Here is a 24,641-nt window from a genome sequence, read left to right on the forward strand (position 1 = left end):
TCTGTGTGGCAGTAGACAAAAAACACAACATGAAGATGAAATGTGACATTTCTCTTCATCTATAATTTATTGGTTCAGCTTTTAGCAAACAAATAGTAGTTCAAATCCATACAGATTCGAAAAGCAGAAACATCATTGAAACAAGATGCTTGTGCATTTATGTTACATCAGCTGCAAGGCCTCACTGTCATAACCCCCCGTCTCTTATTCTTTCCGCATGACAATACATTAAAAAGAAGTCAACAATGCTTACTGCATTAGTGATGATTAATGACCACAACAAGAATTTATGTACACTAAATAAACTAATAAAATGACCAGTGTGTCATATAGAAACCCATCTTATGACAGTATAATTATGGCAGTACAAACACAGTAGAAAGCTATTCACCCAAGCTTAAGACTTCCACGCTTACTGTTCTACAAAGAAGTCAGCAAAAATATACGCTTTGGACTTTGCAGCAATGTTGGGTTTTCCTTGTTTAAATATGAAACTAAGACTAACTATCATGATCTGTGCATGCAAGTTTCTTATTTTTGGCTGAGCACTCGCTCTTGATCTCAATGCTTTTCACTGTCCAGGACATTTTTCATCTCAGTCTGTAGGGATGAACAAGGTTCAGCTGCATCAATGATCAGCTATTTCATTTAAACCCAAATTTCTACACAGTTTTTCTTCTCATTTGCACACTAAACTAAAATTATGATACATTTATTATCCTTATATTATTCTGAGAAGTGTTTGTATAAACAATGAAATGATGATCCATACATGAGACCAACATTCAAAAAACAATACACTTTTAAAAATGTATCTATTATATCTAAATTAAACAAACATCTGGCTTATCTTTATTAAAATGGTGTCACTTGGTGACAAGTTTTTCATGATTAGAACTGTTTTCTAATCAATATGGCACTGCATGAGTAAAACATGCAAGTGTAAAGTTTGCTTTTTTATTTCTAAGCAGGATGTGAAACTTGGCTGCAAAACATCTGTAAGAATGATACATTTGGATTCACGTAATAATACATTATTTTCTGCCTGTTCCAATGTGGGCTAATTGCATTTTGCAGCGTCAGGCGCCAATCCACTAAGTAATATTGCCACAGGCAAAAAGGAAAGTTGGTGAAGTTTAATAAAATTGCAACAGGCAGCAGCTGTTAAGTTATTCACAGAACAGAGGTGAGGTAATTTGCAGCGTCTTACAGAACGAAATGTATCTTGAGTTTTATGTTTTTGTTTGAGCCACTAAAAGCAAATCATAAATATTATTCACACATGTCAGACAGAACATCCTTTAGCAAAAGCATTAATCATTTTATCCTACTTATCAAACGCACAATTTATCCTCCTCATAGCAATCAGGCATGTTGAGTGGGGCAGCAGAAAATACATAAAATACAAGAGTAATAGGTAAACCAAAGGCATTGTGGTCAGTAACAAAATAAAACAGAAATAAAAGAATGTATATTATACTCTACAAAACATTAGTGATGAATTTCAGGTAGCGAGTAATACTACATACTATAGTGTGTGTGTGTGTGTGTGTGTGTGTGTGTGTGTGTGTGTGTATATATATATATATATATGCCATATATATATTTTTACACATACATACACACACACACACAATAGTATGTGACTGGAATACAATTTTTGAATTACTGATTCTAACAATGTTGCATTTACGCAACATAAAACTATTAATTTCTATATTTTACATTATGATCAAACATTCCTGAAAGAGACCCCACAGATGTTTTCAATTATTTTACAGTAATGTTAAAACAATTTTTCTATCTGTGCAAAATGTAAAAAGAGCTTGCTTTAGAAAACAACATTCAGAAAAAAATTGCATAAGTTAATTTGACCAAAGTATACAGAACAGTATCTGACAGGTATTATTTAAAATTGGCATAGTCTGAGAAAATGTCAACAAAATCCTGAACCACTCTGTAGCAGAAGTCGTATTGCTCCTGGAAGGAAAGGCAAAAAGGAAAAGCGTTATTGTGCATATATGTGCAAAAACGGTTCCAAATAACACAAACATGAATAAGCTGACAGTTTCTGCACAGCGGGTTTGATATTATCTTGTTTTCCACCTACCACAGTCTGAACCATGTGTGGTCTCTGCATGCGTAAACTCTTGACTGTCTGAAAAACGTCCAGGAGCCCTTCGGCTTTCACCCTCTCCAGAATGTTACTGAGGGCAATGAAGGTACCGGTCCGACCTGCACCAGCACTGAAACATGAGGGACATGGCAAATCAGCAACCACATCACATAATTCACACGCTGGAGGGCCTTTGAAAATGGCCCGATTTGTTGCAGTACTGTGGCTGTGGAGGAACTACAGACAATTTAGAAATACATCTCAGAAGGCAATCAAGAAATTATGAAATTCTAAATATATTTCTGAATAATAATGCTGCAATGAAACTCTTGTGATCTCAGCAGCAACATCCTTTTTTCCATTTAGAGGAAAAAGTTTGCGCGAGAAAAGGTGACCTTTGTGTAATAGTGCTAATAATCATCCTCACTTAAAGAGAGGCTAATCCAAACGCTAACACTAATCAGTTTGGAAGCTCAGTGTTTGACTGAGTCAATGTTTACAATGATGGCGGGATGGAGAGAGAAAGACAGAGAGAGACAGGGAGCGAGAGCGATGTGCGAGTCGGAAAGAGAAGTGTGGAGAGACGTTGGGGATTGCAACGGGTTAGCCCCATTCCCGGGGGGCCAAGAAAAAGCTTTAAAAAGCCCCTCTTAGACAAGTGGTGATGAAGGAATAGAAGAGAGTGATGACACCATTTCCTGTCGTTAGCTCATCTTATCAGATTAATCATAGTGGGAGTCAGAGGAGATTTCACTTTGAGAGGTTTTAATTGACTGTGAATCAGTGGATTGGATCAATCCCATAGGGGCATGCTGCTTTAGAATCACTTCACCTGAAGCTAGGTTCTGATCAAAGCTTTCACAGCTAAGTCTTTATAAGGGATCACATAAGTGGTTTAAGCATAGAACACCAGGTCTACTGAGGCAAAATGTAGCATTTATTGTAACAGACATTCACAGGAAAGAAATATGTATCCGTAAAACTGAAATCACTCCTCGAGATTCCAGTGATCAGGTAATAAAAGCACAGTGAGAATGAAAGGGGTTGTGTATTAAAAGCATGAGTGGGTAAATACATAATGTAATATACTGTATATAATATCCGTCTGAAGCTGCACATCGTGCTGCAGAATTGTCAAACTTGAAGTTCCTCACCTGCAGTGCACAATTATGGGACGGTTTCCAGACTGCTGCTGCTGCCTCTGCACAGCGGCAATAATGTCAATCATTCCTCTTCCCTCGGCTGGTATTCCGATCTCAGGCCATCCGTGGAAGTGGAAGTGTCGGACGTGTTGTGACTGCTTTTCCTGGCGAGACGGTTGGAGAACTGTTATTTTCGTGCAGCCAAAAAATTGTGGATACAATTAAATTTCATAAAGACAGCACAAAGGAAACGGGGAGGTACATCGTGTTAATTTGAAATCTATATCTTAAATTTTATTTTTAAAACATCACGCACTGGTCTGTAGGTGAGCACCATGTCTTTCAGAGTGAAGGTTTCACACAGTGTATCGCCAGTCAGCTCCACAGTGTAATCTCCAAATGTAACACTGCCCTCTGATGGCCAATACTGGAAACACTTTTCCTGGTTGGAAGAGTCAGATGGAAATACAATTAGGATACACTTGAAAGATTTATGCCCTATTTTTGTTTTTATATTTTCAGTGTGCACCACAAAAACAATATAAAACAATTAAATACATACACAGACTGTCAGGAAAAAAAATGAAATGATGGAACGAAAAAGACTTGTTTAAATGTGCAACTCCACTTTTCAGCCTGCACTTTTGCAAGAGCACCATACTGTACCTGCTCCCTCTCTTTGAGTTCGGTGAGCATAACGATTGAATGGCACCTCCACTCCCACACCATCCTCCAGAAGTCCTCCACTGTGTGAGACAGGGGGCCCTGGGTTGCTATAAAATAGTCCTTCTGCCTGTAGCCCTGGAGGGCAGATCATCCGGTAAACAACACTTGAGAGTGCAGCAAACATAATATTTTGCATTGTTTGTAAAGGAAACAATGAGCTTTATATATACTTCTATGGGAAATCTATACAGGAGGTCATGAGGGAGTGCTTACATCAATAAAGGAGGCATTGATGTAGTCGGTGAACTCCTGTCCTCTTTTCACTGAGAGTATTACTCGGTTGAAATCATCTGCAAAAAGAAAGAAAAAGGAAAAATGAAACTTTCCACAAGTGATTCCTAATAAAATATAAGTTTGAAGCGGCTGATGGAGAAAAAAAAACAAAAAAAAAAACAGCTAAGTAAAACTTTAGCTGTGTTATTAAGGCTGGAGCCTTTATAAGTTTTCACTGTAAAAAGTTGTACCCAGGCTTTCCTTTCCCACTCAACTCCCAACTTTAAGTCAAGATACAAGCCCTATTTAAATGTCACTGATCACACAGAGATGGACTTATTAGCCCGATATCTGTGTATGGCATCTATAAAACCACCAGTAGTGTGATACTTTGATGTTACTCGGATGTGATGTATTATGAAACTGTTCGGTGTGTCAGAGTAGTCCTTACACGGAATGATCTGAAGCACACGGTTCTTCTTCATGTTCGCAGGGAGGTTCCCAGTTCTCATGTTCTCCTTCATTATGCGAACGTTGGTCAGCTTCTGTTGGGGGAAAACATGAGTTGATTGACAGGATCAAAAAAAAGAAAAAAAAAAAAAAAGTGGACTTTCATCAACAGTGCAGCGGTAATAAACGTGGTGATATTTAAGGCTGGTGATGGCTGCTGAAGGTGAAGAAAGACAATATTTTTGGGGAAAATGCAACAAGTAAAAAGACAGATGCTGGACAAAAATATTTCTTATTACTAGAAAAGAAAAAGAAGAAGAAGAGGCAACAGGGAATAATTCCTCTCAGTGTGTAGGGAAAGTGTGAGCAGCAAAAATGAGAAATTTTCACCAAGCTACAATAAATTCTATGTGGCAGATGGTGGTGCCATATAAAGTTTTAGTTGATACAAAGCATTGTTATTTATGTTACTACTGCCAAGAGCGGCACCCTGGGCAAGTTTTCCAGGAAAATATACCCATGCAGGGCGCAGGGTGATGGGGACGATTCATTACTGACTGAAATGTTTAAGAGTGAGCTTCTTTCTTCGTACCCTGAACTCCTCCTCCAGGCCCAGCCTGTCGTGGGGAGCCCTGGTGTTGTGAAGCCTCTGCAGATGGCCCTCTAGAGAACACACATCTAGCTCGGTGTCTCCATACAGATAATACTCCAGCAGAGCCTGGTAGATGAAGGAGTACTGCATCTGAGGAGGAAGACAGAGGAAGTGAAGGAGAGGAAGAAGCAGAAGAAGTTGCTTTAGTGCCAAAGTCTTTCCTACTATTTTCGAATCACAGACACGGTTGTTTTTTTTCCATGTCCTCGCTTGTTTATGCCACGACTAGAGCAAGTGAGTTGAGCTGTCAGCCCAAGGCACAACAGGTCGGAAGGGGTCAACACTTACATCTGTCTGGATGAGTTGACAGCGCTGTTCTCGTATTCTGCTCACAAAGCCGAAGACATCCACCCTCTGGTCCATGTGCATCATGTCGATCATGCTGTCAATGACAATGAACGTCCCAGTCCTCCCAACCCCAGCGCTGCGGAAGCACAGACAAGAAGAAGGCACAAGGTCTTTTCTCTGTAGCAAGCAGCCAAAGTGTCGCGTCAAAACAAAACGCGTCGAATAACAACTCTGTCAGATGTTGTGTTTACGAAGCGCAGAGAGCCTCCACAGCGAAAGAAGAACACCGTAGCAGACGGATTTTTTCTCACACAATAAAGAATAATGGACATGATATAATGATAGGAAAATGTTTTTGCAGCCTGGTTATGTATTGCCGTACTATCCCTAAATTCCGAACATAGACATCAATTGTGGACAGCCCCGAGCATGTGTAAAAGTGCTTCACCTCTGAAGCCCAAACAAACTCCTAATAGATTTACAAGAGTCGTTTGAGCGGACGGCTCCTCAGGGAGCACAGAGCTGGGATTCCACAGCGGGGTGTTGAACCCTCTTCAATGGGCCCCATTCAAGAACAACAGTCCCTCTCCCTGAGCACCTGTTGCAGCAGTTGCTACAATTGGCTGCAGATTTCTTTGGTGAGACTTTACACTGACTGGCCAGACTAACATACGCACATACCAGGAAAGCCATTACAGTTGTTAAAATATATTTGTTGATATATTTGCTGATGGTTTTATTCGTCTGCAATGAGCTCCACTCTGGTTTTTATACATTTTGCCTATAAAATTTAAAGTTAAACTGTTTACATATCATATTTTAGTTTACTCCCAAACTGGATATTTATAATCTGAAAGATGTCGTCTCCTCCTCAATAATGAATGGAAGCCAGTTTGCCCAGGAAAAGATTTTGCTGTCCGGCTCCTCTGCAGCATGTGTAGCATTTCTGAAATGAACTCAGGCTGGATTTATGGCTTCTTCTGGCATTATGTATTTATATTTTATACTATACTATTTTACCTGCAGTGCACAACAATGGGTCCAGCATAGGATGGATTAACAGCCTTGACCTTCTTGAGGAATTTCAGCATGCCTATGGGTGAGAATGGCACCCCGAAGTCTGGCCAGCTGGTGAAGTGGAGCTGGGTGACCAGTCGGGGAGCCCGAGGACCATCGCTGCCCTGCTGTGAAGCACAGACACGAAGTTTAGACATGTGCGTGCAATAATAAAATAGTCACTAAACTGACTGATCGTTTTAATGAAGCCAGTCTGGGAAAGTAGCTGAAAATTATCTGGAAAATGTGTATTTTTCTGTCATTTAGTTATTTTGTGAAAGAATCTAATCATTAAACATGTGTACTGCTTTGCCTCTGCCTCACTTCTCATATCTCAGGAATTGCTCTCTCAGGAGAACGTAATTTCATTCTCTTGAACACTTGGTTGCTCTGTGTTCAGAGAGCTGAATGTAAAAAAAAAAAAAAAAAAAAAAAAAAAAAAAAGCACCCAGTCCGTCGGCTTGTACTGCAGTGCTACAGCACAGTCACACTTTTTCAGAGAGGATATCTGCACTTCTCCGGCTTCAAATGGAGCGGGAACAAAGTGAATTTTGCTATCTGAAGGCTCCGCAGTACACTGAGATGGCACCCAACTCAGCAGTCAAAGAAAAGAAATACAGATACTGTATGTGTGTAAACTTCTAAAGATGAATTGATGTGAAGCACAGTACATTTGTACAGTGTTTACTGTATGTTAAATATACTAACATACTGATAATTTTATGTTGTTTATTACACATATCCTTTAATATTCTGCTTTCCATTTATTTATTTTTATTTTGTATCCTTTTACAATTTACTAAAATGTTCTAATTTCCCTATGGGGAACATTACTTTTTACACGATCTCTATGCAGCTTCGTTTCATGTTTAATTTTTAATAACACTATAGCCATTATCATTACAGATGTTTATAGCAATTAAGAGCTTTATTGAAAAAGCACACAATGATTTTCACAGCAGGTGTATGTCTAAATAAAAGCAGCATTTGCCATAATTTTTAGATTTATTTTAATTTTACTTACATACTGAACACAGAATTTTCTGATGGTGTAGTCCACCAGCACAGTGAAGTCCTCCATTGCCACCCTGACATTCCCGTACATCCAGCAGCCTTTTTCTGGCCAATACTGGTAACATTTGTCCTGGGGAGACAATCACAGCCATGAAAAGGTTATCCTTGTTAGTCTATCTGTGCCTGTAAAAATAAAAAACATCCAATTATTATTATTATTATTATTATTATTATTATTATTATTGTAACTTATATGTGAAATAGTTGTAAAGCTGTATCTGCTGTGTGTGTATTACATGTGTAGCGTATAGAAAAGTGTATCTGATGTGTGTATTTCACAGTCCAATTCAAAGGCAATCACAGGGACTTTGTGCGACTCTGTCAGTCAATAAGATCTTCACAGCGACGTTTCAACTCATTAACTAGATTCTCAGACTAATTATCATGAAGCCTCTTAGGATCTTATCAACAATTATTCCGTCATTGATCCCCAATGCCTCTATTCTGCCCTATCAAACATGCTGTTGAGCTCTCAATTGATCATCCCTTTGAGGCTGAATTTAATGCGTTGCTACGTAATCTGCTGGGTGACACTTTGTATAGATTCTCAGTTGGGGAAGGGGTCAAATAAATTATGCCCATGACTTTGGGTCATGAGAATACTAAAGGGTTTCACTAATGGTGCATTGGAACCATATAGATTGTACAGGTTCATTCTATAACACGCCCGACTCGGTAGCATTAGAAGAATGCAGTGCGGAGGGAGAATACTCTTAAACACACCTCTTTCCTTTCTTTGAGATTGGTCAGCATTACTATAGTTGCCGTTTTCTGTTCCCAAATCATCCGCCAGAAGTCAGTCACCGTCTCCAGCTTCGGGCCTGAAACAGAATAAAGAAAAATAATAAAAATGTTGCGCAAATGGTCATAATCTTGAATATTCGCATGTGCAAATATAACTAAAATGTACATTTACCTTGAGCTGCAATGAATTTGTTCTTCTCTTTATAACCCTGTGTGACCACACACTGTGTTAATGATCATTTGTGAAGAACCCAAACATCTGCATTTAAAGCTTAATCCTTATTCAGACTCACGTCTATGTAAGATGCGTTTATGTAGTCGGAACACAGATGTCCATCCAGATGACTCAACATCACTCTTGAATGATCATCTGTTGAAGAGAGAAGAGATAAAAAAAAAAAGAAAAGAAAAAGAAGATCAACAGACTGTTCATAAAAAGTTGGTTCTTATTTTTCATTTCGGCACACATCACCTTTCCTTTAGATTTAGAGATCAATAAAACTTCATGTCTAAAGGTTACATTAATATTGTCTGCTGCAGAATATAGATCCTCACTCACATGGTAAAATGTTTGGGTATCTGTTTTTCTCTCTGTTGTGCTCTCTGCTCGCCTCCTCAAAGGACCCATGGTGGTAGTAACACGGCAGCGACTATAAACACAGAACCCAATTCTCGTGAGATAAAAATAAAAACCATGGGTACACAGCCTACTAACATAACATTTTATGACTATTTTCTTATTCTATGCTTGCAGGACTAAGATCTTAGTCAGATACAGAATGTACCGCACAGTCCACCAAACAAACTCAGGCTTACATTGAACTCTTCTCTGAAGAGCTTGCCGTCGTCTGCGGAGCGTATCCGGTACTCCTCCTCCAGCGAGTCCAGGGGGATGGGGAAGTACCTCTTGGATGGTGAGGGAGATCTGGGGAGAAGGACCACTGTCTGCTCTCCTGTGTTTAAAGGGATATATGGCGGTCAGACTGCTAACGTTTCCCAATAGAGAACATTACAAGCTCTCATAGCACCTGCAAAAACAAGCCTGATGGCCATTAAGATTTCCTACTTCTGTGGGTACATGACAGGAATGATTTCTTGAGTCATAAACATAGTGCTGCTGCTGCTGCACGAAACTGTCTTAACTCAGAATTTGGCCTTTCCGTTTATTTATTTATTTTTTACTTGAAGTCAAAGTTTATATGGCTCCCTACGTGCTAGGAAAGCTGAGAGGCTTTCGAAAACCTTGCCAGCCACCTTGGACTCCAGATCATGAAACTTTCCTACACCATAAAAAGCGTAAATCTACAAATCAAATAAAAATGAAATAAAAAGTAAAAGACTGCATTACATTTTCATGCACTGGCGGTTATATTGAGCACAGCACAACAGTACCTTGTTCCTCCAAGAAGCCATTCGGAATCTTCTTATCCACCGAGGTAACTAGAGCTTTCCTGTGGTTTTTGAACCTAGAGAAGTAAAGAAGACGAAACCGTCAGAGAAGATAAAGGGCAGATATCTCTATTGAAAAATCAAAAAATGAGCTGAACCCGATCCCTATAACAGAGCTGTTAAGCACATACAGCAGGGCAAAGAACAAATACCAAAACCAATATCAACCATCTGAGAGAGCCAAAGCTGTTCCTCCTCATGTCGTTGCCAGAGAGAGGTCTGAGCTGGTTGGTCAGTGAATGACTGTTTGTGGCCTGACCTGACCTCGCTGTTTTTGCTTGCTGTCTTACTTGAGGTGCAGCTGTTTACCCATAAGCCACTGCTCACCGCCTGTTTCCAAACCACCCGCACCTCCTCCCCAATGCCCTAACCCGACACACACACACACACACACACGCTTAAGGGGAATGAGAGAGAGAAGGAGAAAAGAGAAAGCAGAGAGTCACTCAGGCAAGCGAGTAGAGTAAGTGGCTGTGTATGTTCATTCACCTCAGACAGTAGATCGTCAGCAGGACAATGACGATAAGGAGCAGGGATATGACCAGTGTTGAGGGCAGCACATGAGCACCCTGATGGGTGGGGTTTTCTGGACGAAAGACACATAGGATCATATTAGTTTTATTCAAGCATACATTCAAACAAACACATTTTAAGAATTGGGAAATGTACTCGTTAGCTTTCTCTGTGAGAGTTAGATGAGACGATTGATACCACTCTCATATCTGTCTGTTAAAGATGCAGCTACGACGATAACAACAAGAAGACATTTTGCTTTGCATAAAGACTTGAAGCACATGGAAACACAGCTTGGTCAACTGTGTTCAAAGGTTAAGAATCTATGTTTAACCTTTAAAGATTATTATTTCATAAGTTATTTCTCATTTGTTTAATCCATACAAAAACCTAAGTGTAAAAATGGCAGCTATAGTTTTAAAACCAAATACTGTGATGACTATAATAACATATTTCCCAAAATGTCTAAATATTCCTTCAAAGCAAGACCATAATTTTACTGAATGATGGACAATGTAGCCACATGTGACTGTTATATGATGTTAATAGTAGAATGTAGTGTACCGTAGCACAACTAGAGTCGTAAAGTAACAGATTTAGATTCAGAAAAAGCAATATCTGCCGAAAGTTTGTTTACATTAGCTATGATTAACTACTGTGACTGTGGTGACACCAGACAAAGTAAGGCTGTAGCAGCAAATCAACTGAGTGTGGTGAAATGTTTAAGAGTGTGATTTAACGCCAACACATTCTGCTTTTCATTTGTACAATCTGTTATTTCATCTTTCAGAAGTAACACAGTCTTGCTTTTACATCTGATCTGCTCATGCACAGTACAGTTGCTCAAGTCCTTGCAACAATTACCTGCAGTTTGGTTCTCATGAGATGAATTATTCACGGCAATAGAGATCCCAATCAGAAACAACACCATTGTCACTGTGAATAAAAAAGAAACAAAAAAAAACATGTCACTTCAACAGATGAAATGAAAAAGATGTAATTCTTCAAAAATTCCACTGGAAGGCGCCAAACCAATACAAAATGTATCTGCAGCCTGGTGGAGCGCACAGAGGCCAGAGAGGAGAGCCCAGCTTTGATGGGCCTTGTGTGATGTCTGTATGTCTCTCTGCTGAGCAGTTAAAGTCCTTATGGGATATCTGCTTGCAGCCTTGTCCTGTCAGGCTGACTTGAAAGAGTGGCAGCGTATCACATAACCTAATATTCAGACATCAAACCGGAGAGGAGGCTTTAACCCACAGGTGACACTAACCATATCCCCCTGCGGACCCTGTGGATTTGACAATAGAGTTGAGCTCAAGTAGTATTTGTTAGAAGCCATCTCATTTTGCTGTGATGCCTTTGATGTACAGCACTGACAGCGCCGCCTGCCAAAGACACGCACACTGATCCTCAATGGTGGTACCTGTTTTTAAACACAGTGTGGGCAATATACTTTTTTTTCTAGGGTAATAGCGATACTGATAAACAAGCTTAAAAAGAGTGTTGTGTAAAAATTAGCATATGTATATAGGTTATACTGTTGGCTTTATGAAGAAGACCAGATGGTGTTGTTTTCCGCACCTTCTTCCCTCCTCTCCCTCCAACACGCCGCCGTCTCTCTCTCTCTCTCTCTTTCTTTTTCCCTCCCTCTGCAGTGAACCATCATTTTTACTCTAAACCACATTCTCACTCTTCCCTTTTACTTCATTGCTGGGAGCTATTAGTGATTTATTTGGGGCAGAGCTCTGCAAGCGTCTTTCCAAAAGGAAAAGAATATGACAACTTCCTCTCAACTGTACCGGAATTAAATCGATTCTGACACATTATCCTTGTGTCTTATTATCTCCAAAATGTAGCAGCCAATTTCTCCAAACTCACATCCTTTTTCTCCCCCCGTCCTCCAAATGAGAGGGTAAGAAATCATAGAATAAATTGGGGAAACGGGGCAGATCTGCCTAAATGGCTTTGATGGAATAAATGAGAGAATCAAGAATTGAGTGTCCTAATTTATCCTCTGTTCTAAGTCCCCTTCTCATTATAGAGGCCACAAGACTGGATGGAATAATTCATTGTGTCAATTTAGTTCTTCTAGAAATGGGTCATCTAGGGGCCTAATTTGTGATGTTTGAGAGAATTCCTTGCACATAACCCTAGGGGGTTTCACATAACTACATCTCCCAAAGCTTTGTAGAAAATAGAGCTACATAATAATGCTCTAACAATGGGCTCAAAACAAAATTTATGTCAAAACTTATAAAGTACTATAAAGACAACAAATTAGGGGCTCTGTGTTTTGCACATTACACAGCCTGTCGCTGCAGTTATACACAGGACAATGAATTTGCACAATCAAATGCTCCTTTTATTTCATGTTTACAGTCCAATCTAACGCCTATTTTTCACCCAAATCATCATTAGACACACAAATCAACTAACTCCTTACACCCATTAAATCTCTGAGAATCATAGCAGCATGATAAATACACAACACACACACACACACTGCCTTTTCTCACTTAACACATATGCATAGTTACACATACATCCCACAGCCAAAGGCTATGTGTTGCATATGTGTCGCACTCTGTTGGAGGAGCCAATTCTCTCCCCAGTGTTAACAAGCTGACAGTGTCAGCACCTGTTCCCCACTCTACCCCACTGGGCAAGTCACATTCACTCACACAAGCCCATCCTTACAGCTCTATGCTGCAAGGCATGCTGTGCGTACGGGTCACTGCATATCTGTCATCTCCTGGCAGCTACAGTATATACAGTATACATCCAGGAGATGAAAAACAGAACTGAAATGTAAAAATGTCAGATGAGCAATCACTCCATGACTGCATTGAATAAAAAAAAAAAAGAAAGATAACTCAGATCTAGATTGAATGTTTCCCTGCGTTGCTAAAAAAAAAAAAAAGGAGGAGCAGGTAAAATGAAAAGTGTAATAGAATTGATTCCTATCTGTTGGTAAAGTCTTGCAGTGTGGCCCTCTGACCAACAGAGGGAATTGATGTGTACACTGAAAACAAGCAATAGGAGACATATTATTGTCTTGGAAGGCAGGACACTATACTACTGTATATACTTGAACCATTACCACTGTGGTCACTTATTATTTTTTTTTTTAACCTTTATTTATTCAGGGTAGTTTCACTGAGAAGCAAGCTCTCTTTTTCATGAACACCCTGATCATACATTTATTTATGGAGGTTGGATTTTATGCAATCAGTCAAAAGTGACAAAAAGGGCCACAGGCAACAGAGTTGTTGTGTTTCTGACAAAAGCATTTGTTAACAAATCCTTGGTGGTATTTGGCCCTGAAAATGTCTTTAGTGTCATCGTATATACAAGGCATCAAAAGGCCTTTAAAATAAACAAGATCTTTATATCTTCAGTTCAGCCTTCGAGGCCTTACAGAGAGATAAATCTGCCAAGTCCTGAACTGTTGTTTCTTCTTAAAATGTTGATTTCTATGATGATTTTGGTCTTTTTTTTTTTCTCAAGAGTCTGCATTTTCTACTTCATGAAACTTGTCATGATTCATTATGACACATTACTCATGCCGCTTACTATACACTATTTATATATCTTAATTAGCATATGACATCATCTGACCCTCATATGCTAGGGATTTGCAGAGACCTATTTTAAACAAGGAAAAGATGCTTTGGTATAATTGGTCTTGCCACCGCCACCAGCTATTGCATCATTCATTCCAGATCCCTGCTTTTCTGTGTGTTTAATGAAATACAAACAACAGCGTGCTCACTTCAACCTCCAGCACCTGCTTGACATAAATGTTCCCAGTGAATTAAATTATACTGCATCACTTGAGTTGGGAGGGCAGAAGCAAATCATCCCACCCATGAATGATGCAATGCTAACATTCAGAAGGCATAACATGCTGGTTGTACCTTGAGGGGAATGTTAATATTTTGGGCTCTAATATGTATTATTCAACATCGATCAGCTTTGCTTTTGTGTGTTGTGAACAGATTGATTTAATTGTGAATTAAATGTGAGACAACTATCAGAAACGGTCAGTGAAAAAAAAAAAAAAAACTCAATGAGATATACTATACAGCTCTAAAATCCCAAGACTCACAGCACACTAAAATGAATCTGTTCTGCTTCACTGTAACATCTCCCCTCACCTTGGCTCACATGTGAGCACCTGAAAACGAGCCTCAAAGAAAACTGACATCAAAGAAAAACCAACCACAGAAATGTGTCTTTACCTTGTGGCAAACCTGCACCCAGTTCACTCTACTTTATCATTAATTCAAACCAAAGGGTGGGGTGATGTATCATCCATTTCCAACCACAAACATAAAAATGTGGCAAGATGGTAGATGGAGGTAGATTTTCCGTTGGAAGAACCTAAACATCAGTTGTATTAAACAACACAAACACGTTTCCTATGCAAACATTGGTACACATTTTTAAATATTTAAAATAAAGCATAGGCCTCAGAACTCCCTGCTGACCTCCTTGACCTTAGTTAAACATCTCATAAATAATGAATTACGTGCAAAATTTGCTGAGTATGACATAATTGCAAGTAAAGCTTTAAAGCAAATTTCAGAGCTCTTAAAAGTCTTATTTGATGTTAATAGAGTTGCAGTTACCTCAAATTGATTCGTGTCATATTTTATCTCTGTTGATCTGCTCAAACATGTAATGTGCATCATTCATAAGACAGCATACTGGGATTTGAAAACTTCAATGGATCCATCTCTGTTACCACAATATGATACTGTGGATGGAGGATGCTGCTCACGATTATTAAGATGACGCTTCCATTTTTAACCTTGTAAACTAGGTATCTATATTTAACCCTTAAATACGATAATGAGGCAGCATCCGTTACTAATTGTACTAATTTGTCACAATTATGAGGTTTGTTGTGTGTGTCATGTTGGGAAATCAAGGAGCTAATCAGCTGTTTCTGTAATAAATATATTCAGCCTTAATTTCGTGCTCTTTGCTGCATTTTTCCTAACAGATTAAGCACTTGATTTGGAAAAGGCAGGCCAAGTACTCCACTGTAGAGCAGAGACACTGATGGACTCAAAATATTGGAGTAAATTTCACGCCTGTATCAGTGGACAATCCATTTCGTAGCCAGGAACCTGAATGTGGAAATGCACAGCAGTCCTTTTTTATAAATCTTTTTCTCAAAAAGACAGATGGAGAAAACATGGAAAAAGCAATGACAACATTTTAACACCTTTACAGACGCACTGCAATGAGGTGCTTATGAGAAGCAGCTGGCAACCATTACGGTTTTTATAGGTAGGACTTAAAATCTGTAAATTAGAGAAAAAAAAAAAAAAAAAAATCTCAAGAAGTTGAAAACAGCTAATCAAAGCTCATATGTATGCAGCATATTCCAGTATGCATTGGGCTGCATGAGGCTGGGTATACACCGTTAGCAGGTATAAATGTTGACCATGTTCACCATTTTAGTTCGGCATGTCTGGAATCAGCTCAATGGTTATATTAGATATGTAAGTCTCTCCCATGAACACTTTACTGAGTGATGCACAGTTTCACCACGATTCTCCCATTACATAGCCACCGGGATGTGACGTGTAGCATGTAAACAAATAGGAGCTTGGCTGACCTGACCCTGCTAAAAGCTTACTAGCAGCAATGGAAATCACCACTGATTTGAAAAATGCATGATTTATATGAATTATTCAGCATGTTGCCTAGGTGACAATGTATTTTCAAGCCTTCATGGATATTTGCCACATATAATGCTTATTGAAGTATGATCTGGAACAACAGGAGTAATGATGTTAAGTATGTGTGACTACAAATTTCTAAACATCAGTGAGACACAAAGATTACTGTGGATAGCACTCATACTGCAGGATAGCATTTTGTTTTATAATAAAGATGAAGAATTTCCTGTTTACAGGGGTACCTCAAACAATATAAATAGATATCAAATACAAATGTATCAAAAAGACAGTGAGATCCAATCATGTCTGTTTCTACACAGATCAATAAAACCTCAAAGACAGATCCACATTTTGTGCTTGGCACAGAATAGATGGCATGTCTTGTACACAGAAAGATAAAAAGCTTTTTTTTATTTTTTGCAAGGAGAGAAGGAACAAAGACAGAGCGAAAAAAAAAAAAAAAAAAAGAACACCAGAAACAGCCACCGCTTCCATTGTCAAATGCCAAGGAAAAAGGATGGAACGAGAGCACAAACACATGTCAGTAAAGTGTGGCAGCAGAGAGGAGAGGAGAGATGAGAGAGGAGATGAGATGAGAGGAGAGAGGAGGGGAGCTGGAGGAGATAAATGTCTAGATTCTGGGTTCAGAGATAACAGCTATAATGGAAGACATCCTTAGTACACAGAGGCAGTAAAAAGGATGAAGCTGTACTCTCTGGTAAGTCACTGCCATATCTTCAAATGCAGCTTGCTGTATTTCACATATGAGAGAGGCTTTGCAACAAGGCTGTCAGAGATTCTTTACAAAAACATTGTATTGCAACACTTCCTATCAAAAAAGGCATTATACCTAACGCTGGGAATGCTACTGTATCTGTGTCTCATCTTCTCAGCCGGGTTTACGCATCTCTGTTCATTGTCTGCTGCGGAGTTAAGGTCAGAAGAATCAAACTGAAGAAATAGTTTGAAATCCAATTAGTCTCATCTAGAAAGGAGACACTAATTATTGGATTATTCCCATTAATGGATTGAATTTCAATTGATTCCCTAAAGCAGAATGACCCTGGTCTGTGGTCAGATGGATTAATAGAGACTTACACTTCCAAGCAAAACCAGTTCGATCTGGTATCAGTTGACCCGTCAGTCCATAGCCTCCATGTGATCCCACTTCCGTTCTTAGTTGGATTTATTGGGGTTTTCTACCCTCGGTCTGTCTTCTCCTATTCACATCCTCCCTGAGGTATGGATGATAGCACTGGATGCAGAGATGGCTGAGGTTGGTGGCAGTGATTAAGGTGGTCTTGAGGTCTGTCAGAGCTTCAGATTGGGATGAAGGCACACGGGATCATACCAACCTGCAAAAATAAAGCAAAAAAACAATAGTTTAACCAAACCCAAAATCTCTTCTTTTATATTGTTAAGCACAAACAGAGGCAGATTTTTCCCTGACTCACTGTTTGAGAAAAAAAGAATGCATGAATAGACAACAAAAGACAAGTGGAACGAGTGGGTGTTTGCATCTGTTCACAGTATGTCTGAGAGAATGACACTGTATTTAATCAACTGGGTGAGTGCGTGTGTGGCTGCGCAGCCCAAAGTGTACAGTACATGCCCAATGTTTGTTTACTGCTTGGTTCGCTCCTCCGCAGCAACCTCTGTTGTAACTTACAGAAGCCAGTGTTGCAAAGCAAAAACATTAACAAGCTATTCATCTCCGACCATGCAAGACTAATTCGCCCCAAATTAGTCTTCCCGAACAGTGTTTGTAGTACACACGAGGAGTTTGCACACATTCGCTTCTTGCTTTCAACAAAATAATTAGAGGTAAGAATCACCTTCAAATCTAACGGCAGCATTCACGCGAGCGGTGTTCACAAGCATTGTTCCAATTAAAGTTACCACCACACACGGCCCTAAATCTGTCCATAAATGTGACTTTACAACAAACAGCCATCACATAAAACTACACTGGAATTAATTCCTCGCTATTTACACAAAGACATTACTGTGATGTTATTCTATCGCCTCGCTCGAGTCTGAGAGAAGAAAGCATGCCCCTTTCGCCCACTCACTCCCACTCTCCCAGAGTCCCACTGCCCACAGGTGTGAGCCACAAAGCCATATTGTTAACACTTGGCCGCTGCGACGCTGCTGAGCAGAGAGCAGAGGAGAGGAGGTGAGTTAGTCACTGGACCCAGCTGGATGAGCCCACTCAGACCGAGCTGGAAAATGAATGAAAACAAGGTACGGAAAACACCTCTTCTCAGGCTCTTACTGTAAGAGCAGGGCTCAACTTTTCCAAGTGTTGCAAAGTCTTTGGCATTTGAACATAAACATGTTTGCAACTGAAGGCAGCCCCTTTAATCTGAGAACTGTAAACGTGGTGAAAAGATCCTTTTATGACATCCTCCAGTGGTTTAGCATTGCACTTTTGAGAGACAAGTTTTATTTGTCTTTCAGTTGTTAGAAACCAAAGCCAGGGAAGGGTCAGACAAGATTTCGGTTTCACTTAAGGCAGCAAAATCGAGTTTCCTATTTCTGAAAAAGCTCATATCTATAGTTGATATCATGCCTGCTTTGTCACTGTAATCAGCTGATGTAGTTACCCACACACCACAATAAACCGGGATTTTAATACTGGTGAGTATCCTCCATTAGGCTTGATTGTGTAAGTCGTTGGGTGACGTCCAGTTGTGAATCTGTACGATAAATAACAGAGTACATCTGAGCTTTTCAGAGCATCATTGATGAAATGTGATGTTTGTATAAGCACTGCAACAACTAAGAAGATCACAGACCCAATAATAGAATGCAATTTTCATGAAATGTATTATTTACCCGCATTATCCATTTGTATAGAGTGATTTTGGTTCTTCAATAAGATGAATCTCAAATCTCTATTTTACAGGCTTTGCCTTCTAGTGGCCAGTCCAAGCCTGCAGTCATTCAGTTTACTGTTCACATGGCTTCAAGCAGCAGATTTTTTTAAGTTATTCTCCAGTGCATTTATTCTATGGATGTGGTAAATGTACAGATAATACAAGAAGGTCAAGCTAAAAATACATGCTGAGAAAAAACTGCCGCTATACTGCTCATGTGACCTTTGACCTGGCCTGCAAACAGAAATCTTGTTACTAAATCTGTCAATCAAAGATGAATCACAGTAACAAGGCAGAAACGGTGACATTAGCGGCGTTCTCTCGATCTGAGCGCGTCAGTTCCCAGGTGCACGCGCTGTGGCTCTTATTTAAAAGAGCAAAGTCGTGATGGGTTTAAGGAAAGTTTAGTTACCACGCAGTGGTAAAGATATAAATAAAAGATAAAATAGGTAATGTGCTATACAGAAGCAATAATACACATAGTAGGCTGGGCTTTTTGCAGTGATCATATATTATTATTGATGTTAAAAAGCTTGAGCTAAATGATAATGGGTATAAAAAATGTATAAAATATGTTAAGTTATTTATACTGTATTTCACTTGTCTAAAAGTCCTGTGGGAGACTTATGAAACCATCTTCATCTTTTCACACAAAGTATTGTTCTCCTTTCAGCCCTGCACATTCAGTCTGAAGAGGAAGGAGGCATGCTCACGGCATACGATTACTGCAGGCACAAGCACTTCCTTTCTGTGCCACTCTGCCCATTGACTAAGAGGGGAAACATGCAGATCATTAAAGTTTTATGGGAGTGCAGTCATCACCCAGCACTCTGTGGTTCAATCATTAATTCATACCAAAACAGGCAACACTGAGCAGCTACGCCCGGCTATGAAGTAACGTTATTACAGTAAAGAACTGAATATCACTTAAACATACTGTTACTGTTATCATTATTTTAACAGGGGTTTGCATTGTCAAAATATTTGAAATCTATGCGCAAATCTGGTGGCTGCTATTCACAAACCCCACATATTCAGTGAGTTCAATGAATCTAAAGATAGCTATTCATGCTATTCACATGCTGCCTTCCTGATACATAAATCCAATATTGATGGCTTCTACCCCAGAGGCTCACGTGGTTTCCTGAGAGGATGAATCCACAGTTTCCTATATAATGGGCTAAACAGGTCTTCAGAGAGCACAGATGCATGCAGTAGCCATTCACGAGGCTCGACGCAGACAGCAAGCTGAGACTGTACTCTGTCAGTCATGCTGGAAAGTTTTGTTTCACACTTGCGCACAAGTTGAGACTTTAGTGAGTGTCTGTATGTTTGTAAATCTGATTTAGTCTGTGAGGTTGCCTGCAGAGGTAACAAGAATTAACAAAAAAAAAACTGCTGTCTACAGCACAAGATAAAGACATACCAGGCTGAAAAGGTAAGACTGTTGTGTCTTTTAGTAAATATACTAAGGGACGTTTCTACCTCAGTGCTCACGTAAAGATCCGCCAGTTTGAGACTTTGTATAGATTCCTACTCACAGGAATCCTGAACCTTAACTGAATGGTCTGCTGAGCATGTCGGGGGCCTGAGCCTCAAACATCAATGCTTTCAAATGAGTGGCCAGTGCTGAGGGAAATAGCTGAGGAACATTTTTACGCCTTCATATCAGAGGATTGGAATAGTAATCTCCAGCCTCAAGCTTGAGGACTCTGAAAATGACACTTCTGGGGCACAGTATAGGTGAAACCAGGGACAAGAGATAATAAGCACTGCAATTACAGCTCCACCACCAGTTCTACTGGAGCTCAACCAAGGGTAAAAAGTTTGCTCCTTTCACCCAGAGCCCAGGATAAACTGTGAAAACACGCAAACAGAGCCAGTCAGAACCATTAAGCCTGACCCAACAAACTGCTGCTCTAGTTAATATGGTTCTGTTCAGTCTTGCTTTCTGCAGCTGCACCATGAGTGTCTCCTGAAACAGCCCTTTGTGTTTAAGTGCAGTAGCTCTCATTAAAACGAGCACTCACTTTCTTCCCTCATTAGCAGACAGAGTGATAATAACACGAGCACTTCCTCTTCAAGTCATGGTTTACTTATGAAGCACTGGCCTGGCAGAGCAGATTCTGTGTATTAATGAAATATGACACACAAGAGCCAGGCTGGAGTCGGAGGTTAAACGCAAGCAAGAAACTTATTTATTTTTTTTTTTTTTAAATATATAAACGGGGTCGTGACGGTGCAGTGGATGGTTCTTTATTAAAACATGTACATGTACTGCCTGAAGATTGAAATGAGCAGAGCACACTGGCCTATTTCCAGTTGCATATATAAGGAACCGTCATTTTCATCTTACACACTTTATTATAATCATGACTGCAGGGACAGTCAGAGTGCAGTCCAATCAAAAAAAAAAAAAAAAAAAAAAAATTGCAGTGCTTCATGATGTCAAGAGGTCTTTCTCATCTATTTGTTTCACCAAACAATTCACACCAGTGTGTGCACGCATGCAGACAGCCCACAGATGTGAATATAATCTGTATCTTTCGGCTCATACCTTCTCTTTCAATGACGATCAGTAGAAACGGTGACAAAAGTAAGACAGCTCAGATCAGCCCTAATGAAAATTTTATATGGCCAAATTAACCTCTGATTAGCCCACATAACTGAATGTACCAGCCATAATTAAAGTGTAATCGAGATAATAAAATGTTCAAATATAAATTAGATAGGATAAAAGACTTAAATATCTATGCATGAAGCATAAGCACTTTCAAAACAATGTCTATAAAACTCTTACTCCTATAATAATGATAATAATGATAATAATAATAATAATAATAATAATAATAATAATAATAATAGGGAGAAGTGTCATTAAGTTTTTTTAAATACAAAACTCAGATGGAAAAATGGATTCCAGTCCCCTCTCATGAAAACCTAGAAATTAAGATATTGCAGTTGAGAGAGCTTTATTGGCTTCACACTGACCTATACATGAAATGTCACACAGACCCGGATCTTAGTTGTAGGTTTTCTTCCACCTCCCCCACCACCTTTGCTCTTTCCCCTATTCTTCTTTCAGCCCAAGTGTTCAACACCAATTTCGTACCTGCAGTAGTGAATTAGGTTTTATGACCCGTCACCTGATAAAAGCCTCTGAATTATCCCTCCAGCAGATGGACATCCCTTTAAGCAAACAATATCAGAGAAGTCATGTTGACTCAACAGTGACTCGTGTCTTTCGACACAGGCTGTTGTCATATCAATGCCCAGATTTCACATTTCAAAGTTTATAGTTTCGCCATTCCTGTAACACTTAGTGACCAGTACTCGCAGTGATGCTAGAAGCGGTTAAAAACAGGCCACTGTGCCTAAATTTAAAATAATCAGCATCATTCACACCTTAGGATATTGAAAAGTCATCATCAGGAAATTAATCTTTGTATTAGCATGTGTCTAACTATAGCTCATGTATTCCCAAAGTGAAAAAGATGTGGGGCTGTGTCGCCCAATATTCAGACCACAGACGAGGAATCTGAGGTAACTCTAAAATTAACATCAGCCTTTTATTAGGCCATTTAATCAGGGAGGGAACTGAAGGTTACTTTATTGTGAATGAGGTTATAGTGAATGAGAGACATTTATAATTCATGTATGAACACATAACAGTTCCAGCAGTTTCCCACACTGCAACAATTATGACAGATTATCTCATCTCACGTCACGTTATTGTCACACGTTATTATCACACTAATGTCAGAGTCTGCACCGACCAATTACAGCAGTGAAAAATACATTTCTTTACATCTTCCTGTCTGTCTTTTTTATTCATTTGCTACAGATTGATTGCCACAATGAAAATGGTGCAAATATGTGAAACTGTGTGGAAAAGTCAACATTTTATTTTGAAAGCAAAATTAAACATGCCCTTCTACTAAAATAAAACAAACTGACACATCATCGTCATCTCAGGTGATGTCAGAAAACCTGGGTGCTAAACTTGGTTAGAGCATCCAGCATGGTTGTTGACTAGCAGCCTACAGGCCTGTCTACTACATGTATACTACGTGTACTCGCCCCCTTGCGTTTTCTGTCTAGACCATTGAGGATGCTGCAAACCCAAAGCCCCTCATCCCGATAACATCTGATCCGGATTAAAAAACCATCAATATCTCTGACTGAAAGCATTTACTGATGAAAAAGGAAATCACATGCGGCATCCTGGTGGTCGCAGGGCGTGTGGAATTGCTCCACTAACCCATATTTACTGTGGTCCATGTTGTCAGGAGTGGCAGCGTGGATGGAATACAAATGTCACGTCCAAATCCCTGTGGCCTGCATTCCCTCTCTTGAGATTTGTTGTAAGTAAAAAGCATTTTCTGCTTTTAGCGAAACGCACTGTGGGCTAATATTATAAGAGAGATGCATGAAGCCTAATGCATCACAGCTACACTGAGAGGTTTCAGACATGAGGCTGGAGCAAATGACCGACACAAACCAGTCGGTGTTTACACAAAAATACGCGGATGAAAAAAAAAAGTGGCCCGGCTGCTTTTTCGCTGCCGTTTTCATGAATCTTACCGTGGCAGACTCTGCGATGACCTCGCCTCACACGGCGCAGCGGCGGCTGATGATGTCGGCGTGTGTCTTTCCTGCGCGGCCCGACGCCTGCGTCGTCTTCTCCTATGTCCTGTGGAGGATAACGCAAAACACATGAAGTTGTCGAATCATCCGACCCGAGCAGAGGAATGCGTTTAGGTTCCCCTGATGCTCATGTTTCCGGCAGATCTCTCTGAGGATGCGCTTTCCCCTGCTGCCTGCTGCCTGCCCGCCTGCCTGAGCAGAGCCGTGTTATGGCAGCCAGAGAGGAGACTGGAGAACCCTCCCCCGGGCGCAGAGCGGTGTATCAGGTGGACACTCAGCATCCTTCACATTCCTGCATCACTGGACAGTAAAGGGCAAGCCTGTGCATTAAAGGGCTGAGTTAGTTCTTTTTTTTTTTTCTCCCCAATGATACTTTTTACGGTTGACATTTAAGCATGTGACGTTTGCTCAATACATTAAGAAAGGCTTTAAGCTGCAACATTCCTCTAGTGTTCCTCTGGAGGTTTACATTACGTATCCACATCGACCTTATCAAACTCTATTTTTCATGTTATATGCCACATACAAACTCGCATATATCTGACAAACACACTTGTTTCTGTTTTTCAGTTTTTTTTTCCTATCAGGCCCAGTCTGCTCACAGCTCTAGAGTAGGTAGATCATTTCATTTTAATTTGTAAAAAAAGACAGAAGAGGACACGAGATGCAGTTCAGAGTGATTTAGGTCAGTACATCATAAAATCAATGGGGACAACCTTTACACTTCAATAAGAACAGGCTAAAGGTTTTTAATATCTCTAAGTAGAGCCATCTGCTGGCAATGATGAACCTGTCGTGCTGCCTTCATGTGCTCACAAAAAATTGTAAATATGAGCAAACAGTGAAGAAAAGTTATTTCATGTTAGGACAAAAGAAATATAATGTTGGTAATTCAAAGAACAATTTATGTATTATGAAGCTCACTTGTAAGTGTCATGATATAGCCTATAAAATATATATATATATATATATATTAGTATTTTAATCATGAGTGAATAT

At 39.7% G+C, this 24,641-nt stretch overlaps 1 protein-coding gene across 1 annotated transcript; it reads right to left on the reverse strand.

Annotated features, from left to right (window-relative positions):
- Positions 1 to 36: 36 nt before the first annotated feature.
- LOC130181707 (receptor-type tyrosine-protein phosphatase epsilon-like) lies at positions 37 to 24,641 on the reverse strand. The gene is made up of 21 exons (XM_056396080.1): positions 23,580 to 24,641; positions 17,215 to 17,471; positions 11,288 to 11,359; positions 10,400 to 10,496; positions 9,854 to 9,927; positions 9,278 to 9,414; positions 9,021 to 9,111; positions 8,755 to 8,831; positions 8,634 to 8,670; positions 8,441 to 8,538; positions 7,668 to 7,787; positions 6,608 to 6,771; positions 5,588 to 5,723; positions 5,240 to 5,389; positions 4,649 to 4,742; positions 4,198 to 4,274; positions 3,925 to 4,059; positions 3,575 to 3,700; positions 3,271 to 3,422; positions 2,111 to 2,246; positions 37 to 1,980 (listed from the first exon to the last, which is right to left on the reverse strand). Exons 3-21 carry the CDS (start codon positions 11,352 to 11,354, stop codon positions 1,906 to 1,908), a joined length of 2,043 nt encoding a protein of 680 aa, XP_056252055.1. The 5' UTR covers positions 11,355 to 11,359; positions 17,215 to 17,471; positions 23,580 to 24,641; the 3' UTR covers positions 37 to 1,905.

This window comes from Seriola aureovittata, chromosome 14 (genome assembly GCF_021018895.1).
Source record: "Seriola aureovittata isolate HTS-2021-v1 ecotype China chromosome 14, ASM2101889v1, whole genome shotgun sequence".
NCBI classification, from domain to species: domain Eukaryota; kingdom Metazoa; phylum Chordata; class Actinopteri; order Carangiformes; family Carangidae; genus Seriola; species Seriola aureovittata.